The following is a 10097-nucleotide window of genomic DNA, read 5'->3' on the forward strand; positions in this document are numbered from 1 at the left end:
CATCACAGCAGGAACAACCTCAAAAAAGCGATCGTATTGTAATAAACCAGTCCTGAAAGTTCTCTGTCGCTTACCAATAATCAAACCTAGAGAAATCAGCTACGAATGTCCCCTCCCCTCGCAGGTTCATCACAGTATATTACATATATGTATTACTGTTAAGTGTTGTTGTGGATGTTATCCCTAGTGCCATTCTGAGGTTAGCATTGCGATGTGTTCGTCTTACGTTTACAAACTAAAATATACGATCGCTTTTTTGTGATATGTTGCTCCTCTTGTGATGTCCTGGAAACGAACGCATCAGCTGTCAGCGTCTTTTGTATTGATCAGCTGTCATCAGTGTTATTACGGGTACGTTCGTAAATGCACGAACAGTCAGTTCGCTCGGACAAAACCGTGTTTTCTGTCAGAGCACCCATCTCTGAGCGCTCCCAGAGCGCAGAGCTCTGAACTTTGGAACTTTGTTATGTTTTAATATGAGAAATTCGAAGTGGTCAGTTTATGAAAATAATACCATAGAATACTAAATAAAATCTTAAAATAATAGCCCCCTAGCGTTTGCCGCCATATTGTGACACCCCCCCCCCCAAAGTCCAATCAAAAATGAATAAATATTAGCATCATAAAACAGCAGATTGGAGAAATGCAACACCAGCATACTTAAAAAACTAACAATGTTAGTTGTAATGTACAGTTTTGTAGCCTACTGTTTGTTCTGCACCGGACATGTGTGAAATTGCAGCTGTTCCGTAGCAGTCTGTTTGTATTCTCTGATGTTGTCTGAGTTTGTTTAACACTCAGAAACAGCATTTTTATTCACATTCACATGGCTTTTCTGCTCTCTGGTAAACTAATGATAATGATATTCCAACTGCCCAGTTAAATCCAATCTATTATTTGGCATTCAGTGACATGCTTTTTAAATGATATAACACAGAATATTAGTCAACATTAATATTCAGGGAAGAAAATAGGCCTACTTTTTTTGATGGGGGGCGGTAAGAAGAGGCCTGGATAATGGACAGGGGGGCGCTGGCCCAAAAAAGGTGGAGAACCACTGCTATAGTACCTAACCCTAGTAGTACAATGTGTGAAACATCAAGCCACATGCACATTGTGAAAGAACAATAATACTTGATGGTGGTCAAGTTGTTTATTGTGTGAGAGACATTTACATTCTGTGAAAGTGTAAAAAATAAAAACACTGGACATGCTACTGTAGGTGCTACTAGTTTTAGTACTTCTGTAGTTTCAGTCGCTGCGTAGACCTGGTGACGTGTAACATGTGTGATACTGGCATGTGGCCATGATCACCCATAAAATGTTACTAGCCTGTATAAATTAGATGAATGAAACCAGGAGAATTAGGGGGCTAGTTGTAGTGTTGTTACCAGGGGTTACAGAGTATGTAATTGGGGGTTACAGGGGTATGTAACCAGGGGTTAGGGGGGTATATAACCAGGGGTTATGGAGGTATGTAGTCAGGGGTTAAGGGGTTATGTAACTGGGGGTTAGGGGGGTATGTAATTGGGGGTTATGGAGGTATGTAGTCAGGGGTTAGGGGGTATATAATCAGGGGTTAGGGGGGTATGTAACCGGGGGTTACGGAGTATGTAACCAGGGGTTTGGGGGGTATGTAACCAGGGGTTACGGGGGTAAGTAACTAGGGGTTATGGGGGTATGTAACCAGGGGTTACGTGGCTAGTTGGAGTGTTGGTTGCCTCCTCAGCAGCTGGTAGATATCTCTCTGATGATGGAGAAGATGCCGGAGAGGGAGAATGAGGGGTCGAGGACCATGTCCTGCAGGAGCTGCTGTCCCTTCTGCCTGGCTTTGGCCGAACACATGGCACTTTTCCACAGACGCCTCAGTGAATCACCTGTAAGACATGCAGGCAGGCAGACAGGCAGGCAGACAGGCAGATAGGCAGACAGACAGGCAGACAGGCAGACAGATGACACGCCTGTTACTCGAACATTCTATACCTGTTAGACATACTGCACACCTGTAACATGCTACTGTACACCTGTCAGATATATACAATCTATTCTACGAGAGACCTGAACCCTGTACAGTGCAACAGGTATTGAGAGTAATGCCAATACCATTTTACAGTTCTGTTACCTTTCACCTCCAGGGGAAGACAATAGACTGGTCATTGTGTCATCATAGTTTCCATCCCTGTCTGTTAATCAGACTTGACTGAACAATGCAATGAAAGTAGGGCCCCATCCAGAAACCACCCCTAGGCCCTTAGCCCCTAACCCCCTACACACTACCCCTAGGCCCTAGCCCCCTACACACTACCCCTAGGCCCTAACCCTCTACCCCTAGCCCCTCTACACACTACCCCTAGGCCCTAGCCCCTAACCCTCTACACACTACCCCTAGGCCCTAGCCCCTAACCCCCTACACACTACCCCTAGGCCCTAGCCCCTAACCCTCTACACACGACACACTACCCCTAGCCACTAACCCCCTACACACTATCCCTAGGCCCTAGCCCCTAACCCCCTACACACTACCCCTAGCCCCTAACCCCCTACACACTACCCCTAGCCCCCTACACACTACCCCTAGGCCCTAGCCCCTAACCCCCTACACACTACCCCTAGCCCCTAACCCCCTACACACTACCCCTAGCCCCCTACACACTACCCCTAGGCCCTAGCCCCTAACCCCCTACACACTACCCCTAGCCCCTAACCCCCTACACACTACCCCTAGCCCCTAACCCCCTACACACTACCCCTAGCCCCTAACCCCCTACACACTACCCCTAGGCCCTAGCCCCTAACCCCCTACACACTACCCCTAGCCCCTAACCCCCTACACACTATCCCTAGCCCCCTACACACTACCCCTAGGCCCTAGCCCCTAACCCTCTACACACTACCCCTAGCCCCTAACCCCCTACACACTACCCCTAGCCCCCTACACACTACCCCTAGGCCCTAGCCCCTAACCCCCTACACACTACCCCTAGCCCCTAACCCCCTACACACTACCTCTGGGCCCTAGCCCCTAACCCTCTACACACTACTCCTAGGCCCTAGCCCCTAACCCTCTACACACTACCCCTAAGCCCTAACCCCCTACACACCACCCGTAGGCCCTAACCCTCTACACACTACCCCTAGCTCCTAACCCTCTACACACTACCCCTAGCTCCTAACCCTCTACACACTACCCCTAGCCCCTAACCCCCTACACACTACCCCTAGCCCCTAACCCCCTACACACTACCCCTAGGCCCTAACCCCCTACACACTACCCCTAGCCCCTAACCCCCTACACACTACCCCTAGCTCCTAACCCTCTACACACTACCCCTAGCTCCTAACCCTCTACACACTACCCCTAGCCCCTAACCCCCTACACACTACCCCTAGCCCCTAACCCCCTACACACTACCCCTAGGCCCTAACCCCCTACACACTACCCCTAGCCCCTAACCCCCTACACACTACCCCTAGGCCCTAACCTTCTACACCAGGGGTGGCCAACCAGTCGGAGACTAAGAGCCCCAAAAAATGGTTGGGGTACCAGAAAGAGCCACATCATACATGCGGGCTCACAAAAGCTCTCACTCTCTCACACACACACACACACACACACACACACACACAATACATTTCCAATAGGCTATGAGACCAGTGTTGTCATTTCAGCAAAGGCCACGGTATGGCAAGGTACAGAGTGGGGGGGTTTCCCCCCCTTGTTGGATTTTTTTAGCCAAATCAGTTGTGCAATAGTCAATTTTGGTGAGTTGTTTCTATACAATTGACTTATATGACATTAAGGTAATGAATAAAGGAGACAACTACAGTATGTAGGTGGTAATCTACATCTTTCCTAGCAGGCAGACTGGTTCAATCTCCTTAGAAACAAAACATTACAGATTTAGCTATTCTCAACTCTAAATTAACTGCACTGTTAAAACGCTAGATTAGACCTGACCTGTGTCCCTGTACTTGTCTCTGCTGCCCTTTGACCACAAAAGGTCTTTATGTCCATTTTCCTTTTTTTCCCTGGCATATTTTTGTTACAGCTCACCTACTAAAGTGAGACGATTGACAATACCAAAACATGCTTGCACACACATATAACTTACACACAAGTTAGTTTTACTGGCCCCAATTTGGTACAATTATTACTGAAATTATTGAGAATAGAGACATTGTTGACATATGTAAACTAGCTGTTGTAATCTTTAATGTTCGCTAACTAGCTTGTTAGAGTTAGCTTCACAATCGCGGGTGACATTAGGTCCGTTTTTTCACTAAAATAACATTAGAACATGTTTGACAGAACATGAGATGACATGAACTTGTTCATTAATATATTACATTTGAACCAACAGTATTATGGCGTTTATACAGTTTGTTTAACCCACCTGAATGAACGAGAATCGTGGACAAGATTTTAACATTAACGTTACTCATGGCTTGTTTATTGAGGAACCGATGTCGCTCCACCAGTGTTGCCAGATTGGGCTACTTTTGGTCACACTGGACGGGTGAATTTGGCAGCTTTTAGACTGGTTGGGCTGGACATGATCAAATCCCGTCTGGCAACCCTGCGCTCCACTACAGCGCCTGGCTGGTGGGGTGAGATGGAGCCGGGAGGATTTTGAGTTACTGTTGTGTGGAGTAGATAAAATCACCAAAATGACACAACGTGATTCAGATTACATTTTCTGGGGATTTATTTTTATTTTTTAATCCAGGTATGGCGAGTGCAATAGATTGCCATACCAAAACAATGTCTATCGAGACACAGAGAGTGAGCCACGCACTTTTAATTAATGGATTAAAGAGCCGCACACAGACAGGCAAAGAGCCACATGCGGCTCGCGAGCCGCTGGTTGGCCACCCCTGCTCTACACACTACCCCTAGCCCCTAACCCTCTACACACTACCCCTAGGCCCTAACCCTCTACACACTACCCCTAGCTCTTAAGACAATGGTTTGAAAAAGAAAGGCACAAATTCTCTCTGGCATAATAGGGTTAGTTAGTACATCAGAGGGTTAGTTAGTACATAAGAGGGTTAGTTAGTACATCAGAGGGTTAGATAGTACATCAGAGGGTTAGGGTTAGCGGCCACGGCCTGTGTCCCTTCCAGGGTTCGGGTCTCCCCAGGACGTGTCGTCCTTTGAGGCTCATATGTCGTCCTCTGAGGATTAAGTGAGGGTCATGTGAGGATGTAAGGGCCATGTGAGGGTCATATTAAGGTCATGTTAAGGTCATGTGAGGGTCATGAGAGGATGTAAGGGTGACTTGAGCCTCTTACCGAGAAATCTGTTCATGTTGGTCATCCAGCCGAAGACGGCGAGGATGCGGTTCTCCTCCGCACCGAGGTCGGCGATGTTGGGAGCGCTGTCCCCCTCCTGGAGCACCCGGCTGGGCAGGGGAGACATGAACAAGAGGGAGCGCGCCATGTTGGACTGGAAGTGTGTTATTCCCACGAATCTGGCAGAGTTCAGCCAGCTGTCTGCGAAAGACTTCTCAGGACTAGAGTATTGGTTCAGCCTACAACACACACACATACACACACACACACACACACACACACACACACGAGAGACAAGAGGAAGGGTTAGGGTTAACATTACTAGGGCTAGGGTATATTACTAGGGTTAGGGTATTACTAGGGTTAGGGTACATTACTAGGGTTAGGGTATATTACTATGGTTAGGGTATATTACTAGGGTTAGGGTATATTACTAGGGTAAGGGTATTACTAGGGTTAGGGTATAGTACTAGGGTTAAGGTATTACTAGGGTTAGGGTATATTACTAGGGTTAGGGTATTTTACTAGGGTTAGGGTATATTTCTAGGGCTAGGGTATATTACTAGGGTAAGGGTATATTACTAGGGCTAGGGTATTAGCAGGGTTAGGGTATATTACTAGGGTAAGGGTATATTACTAGGGCTAGGGTATTAGCAGGGTTAGGGTATATTACTAGGGTAAGGGTATTTTACTAGGGTTAGGGTATATTACTAGGGCTAGGGTATATTACTAGGGTTAGGTTATTAGCAGGGTTAGGGTATATTACTAGGGTAAGGGTATATTGCTAGGGTATTAGCAGGGTTAGGGTATATTACTATGGTAAGGGTATATTACTAGGGCTAGGGTATTAGCAGGGTTAGGGTATATTACTAGGGTAAGGGTATATTACTAGGGCTAGGGTATATTAGCAGGGTTAGGGTATAGGCAGGGTTAGGGTATATTGCTATGGTTAGGGTATATATTACGAGGGTTAGGGTATATTACTAGGGTAAGATTATATTACTAGGGCTAGGGTATATTACTAGGGTTAGGGTATATTACTGGGGTTAAGGTATTACTAAGGTTATGGTGTATTACTAGGGTTAGGGTATATTACTAAGGTTAGGGTATATTAATAGGGTAAAGGTGTATTACTAGAGTTTGGGTATTAGCCGGGTTAGGGTATATTACTAGGATTAGGGTATTAGCAGGGTTAGGGTATATTACTAAGGTTAGGATATTAGCAGGGTTAGGGTATATTACTAGGGTTAGGATATATTACTAGGTGTTAGATCTAATGGGGTTTTCTAAAACATATATTCTTATGTCCTAGTCAATAGGCGCCGGCTAGGTCACCGGCCGGCCGGTCACTCACACACACACACACTCTCTCTCTTTCTCTCTCTCTTAACAAGAGTATCAGGCTAGGTCACTGCTAAGGTTAGGATGTACCTTTTTGGACCTAAACTGTTAGCAGTTGACACTACAAATAGGCAGATTCGGGGGTGTTATCTTAAGGAGCGGAGATGGTCCGACTACGGCCATGGGGGTCATAGGCGCCAGAGATGGGCAGGGGAGTGTGAGCTAATTCACGACGTAACATCTGTGATACCATGAAAAGTATTTAAACCTGCCTGTGTTCAAGAATGAGTTGTCTAATGCTTGTACTCTGCTGACGAAGCTAGTTGCTGTTGGTTAATAAAATATTTAGAGTAATCATTACGACCCGTGTTGGATCTCCATTCCTTGTCAATTCGTGTATGCTGCACACCCAATATATACAGATGACACAACCCATTTAAGATCACGAAATCCTCAATAGATTGATCCATTCCATCCTTACCGACGAGAAGATTTTTCATAGGGTTAGGGTATTAGCAGGGTTAGGGTATATTACTAGGGTAAGGGTATATTACTAGGGTAAGGGTATATTACAATTCTATAGTATTCTTATTACTTCTCCTTGCAGCTGAAGGAGGCCTGCTTTAGAGACGCCAACTGGGCCTCCCACATTAGGCCCAGGATCCGGTCTCTCTTCTCAAAGTCTGTGATGGGAGACACACTCACGTCTCTCAGGCCCTGAAGGACAACAACATAACACCACCATAAAACACACAACCATGTTCTCTCCACATTAACAGATAAAACACAAAACCTTGTTTTGTCCACATTAACAGACGGTCAATATTGTCAAAACACGTTACTGTATACGTACTAGCGGCCAATTGGGCAAGACACTGAACCCCAAATTGCTCCCAGTGAGCGGGCCGGCGACTTGCATAGTAGCTTGCCGCCATTGGTGTGTGAATGTCTGTGTGAATGGGTGAATGAGAGGCCGTTGTAAAGCGCTTTGGATAAAGGCGCTATATAAGTGCAGTCCATTTACCATTTACCAAGTTGTTGATATTCCGGGGGCGTGTTTGAATGTTTAGTCTCATATGTTTATCAACTTATCACTATGATGGTGAATACAGGCTTGGTAGATACCTGGAAGAAGGCCTCCCACTTGGCCAAAGGTTCTGGCTGTTTGGCTGAGCAGTCTAAATAGGAGGTGCAGTATTCTGATGGTGCATCGCTGGGCACCTGCAGCTGGACCTGAAGGAGCCCGTCTCCGATTACACCTTTCTGAACCGCAGCCAGGAATGGGATTACAGACAGCTGGTAGTTCACACCTGTAGAGGTAGAAGAGAGAGAAAGAGAGAGAGAAGAGAGAGAGAGAGAGAGAGAGAGAGAGAGAGAGAGAGAGAGAGAGAGAGAGAGAGAGAGAGAGAGAGAGAGAGAGAGAGAGAGAGAGAGAGAGAGAGAGAGAGAGAGGAGAGAGCGAGAGAGCGAAAGCACTGTATATTAGCAGTATAATCTTACACAGTAAGTAAGACAGTGAAGTTATGTTTTTTCTGTTTTGTCTGTCTGAGTTTCTTTCTGTAAAATCTGTAAAGCGTCCTTGGGTTTGTGAAAGGCGCTATAACTGAGATATTATTATTATTATTATTTATATATAGCAACATAGCAACTAGTTTTTCAGGTCCGAAAAGCAGAAAGTTCTTGACTGGCCAAATCCAATTGAACATGTTTTTCATTTCCTGATAAGATGTTAGGCCTCAAAACAAATGACAACTGATGATGGCAAAGACCTCAAAACTAACAACAACTGACGATGGCAGCAGTACAGGCATCACTAGTATGCATGAATATACACTACAGCACTCACAGGCCCACCAGCTCAGACCAGAGATGCACATGTTGTCTCCAGTCGCATGTCCACATAATGAGGCACCAGTGGGATCAAGCAGACGCCCTATAGAAACATACAATCACATCACTAACTGTTTAGAGACCCTCTCGCATTACACACACACACACACACACACACACACACACCCTTGATTTAAACATACACAAACACCCTCATTTTAAACACACACATACACCCTCGATTTAAACACACACATACACCCTTGATTTAAACACACACACACACACTCACACACACATAAACCCTCGATTTAAACACACACACACACACTCACACACACACACACCCTCGATTTAAACACACACACACCCTCGATTTAAACACACACATACACCGTTGATTTAAACACATACACCTACACACTCACACACACACACACAGCCTTCGATTTACAGACACATCAACATGATTTGTACGCATCACAGTCACATGGACATGATCTGTGTGCATCAGAGAGAGCGTGTGCCCGGGGTAGGAGCCCGGGGCCGTGTACTGCACACCACGAGACCGTGTTAGCCCGCCGCGCTAATGCCAGCGCCTCCTCCTACTGCGCCGTACCTGACCTGAGCTTCCAGCCCAGCTGCATAGGCAGCCCCCACAGAGGGCTCCCGGTAACGTTGGTGCCCATGCAGGACATGTACTGCTCCGTGGCGTTAAGCAGCAGCCGGTACAAACTCATCCTCTGCCGGTAGTTCCAGGGGTCGACGGTCACCACATTGTCCACCTGCGGCAGGTCCGATAGCTGGCTGGACGCCTGCTCCCACAGGATGGGGAAGCCGTTCTCAAGGACCACCGTGGCCTGGACCCCCAGGGCTGCCAGGCCCAGGACGCACACACACACACTCAAGGACCAGACACCATGCATAGCAGCTACAGTAGTGAACTCACTGCACAGCTAGACATGAGGGGGCTGTGTGACGCACACTTTTGTACGAGGTTGGCCTGTTCACATTGACCTTGCAGACCATGAGAGAGAGGGAGGGATAGAGAGAGAGAGAGAGATAGAGAGAGAGAGAGAGAGAGAGAGAGAGAGAGAGAGAGAGAGAGAGAGAGAGAGAGAGAGAGAGAGAGAGAGAGAGAGAGAGAGAGAGAGAGAGAGAGAGAGAGGGAGGCCGTGGGCAAAAGTCAGAGCCCTGTCCAAACAGAGATGTCCTACTGTTCAGTTGCCAGGGTCAACCAGGGCATGAGTGAACCCTCACTGATGCAAGTATCCAGGCACCAAGAGCAAAGACAGACAGATCCAGACACACAGACACAGACAGACAGACACAGACACACAGACACACACCATACACAGAAACCTCAACCACGTCACATGGGTACATTTACAAGGCATATTCAGTGTGTAGCAGCAGGGAGTACTGACTGTACTCTAGACTGGTGGGGTGACATGTCTGGGACACTGTATTGACTGGTACGGTATATCGACTAGTAAAGTGGCTTGTCTGGGAAACTATTGACATTACATTACACTGTCGCGAGGTAGCTTGTTTTCATTGTGCCGTTCACATCTGTTTCCTGTGCATGTGATTAATAAACGTTGGTTTGTTTGTTTGAGTGAGTATGTTGATCC

General features: G+C 46.8%; 1 protein-coding gene across 1 annotated transcript; it reads right to left on the reverse strand.

Annotated features, from left to right (window-relative positions):
- Positions 1-1138: 1138 nt before the first annotated feature.
- On the reverse strand, positions 1139-9443 carry LOC308174699 (protein LEG1 homolog). Its single transcript, XM_080549802.1, has 6 exons — positions 9083-9443; positions 8480-8566; positions 7759-7943; positions 7229-7350; positions 5293-5531; positions 1139-1877 (listed from the first exon to the last, which is right to left on the reverse strand). Exons 1-6 carry the CDS (start codon positions 9387-9389, stop codon positions 1726-1728), a joined length of 1092 nt encoding a protein of 363 aa, XP_080405928.1. The 5' UTR covers positions 9390-9443; the 3' UTR covers positions 1139-1725.
- Positions 9444-10097: the final 654 nt, after the last annotated feature.

Source organism: Nansenia antarctica (assembly GCF_963989245.1).
Source record: "Nansenia antarctica genome assembly, chromosome: 1".
In the NCBI taxonomy this organism is placed as follows: domain Eukaryota; kingdom Metazoa; phylum Chordata; class Actinopteri; order Argentiniformes; family Microstomatidae; genus Nansenia; species Nansenia antarctica.

Excerpts from the sequence above, each read along its gene's own strand:
- LOC308174699 (XM_080549802.1), bottom strand. The coding sequence starts at position 9,389 with ATGCATGGTGTCTGGTCCTTGAGTGTGTGTGTGTGCGTCCTGGGCCTG. Across the intron at positions 7,351-7,758 it reads AGTGGGAGGCCTTCTTCCAG|GGCCTGAGAGACGTGAGTGT; the intron begins GTATCTACCAAG and ends GTTGTCCTTCAG. Across the intron at positions 1,878-5,292 it reads CAACATGAACAGATTTCTCG|GTGATTCACTGAGGCGTCTG; the intron begins GTAAGAGGCTCA and ends CATGTCTTACAG.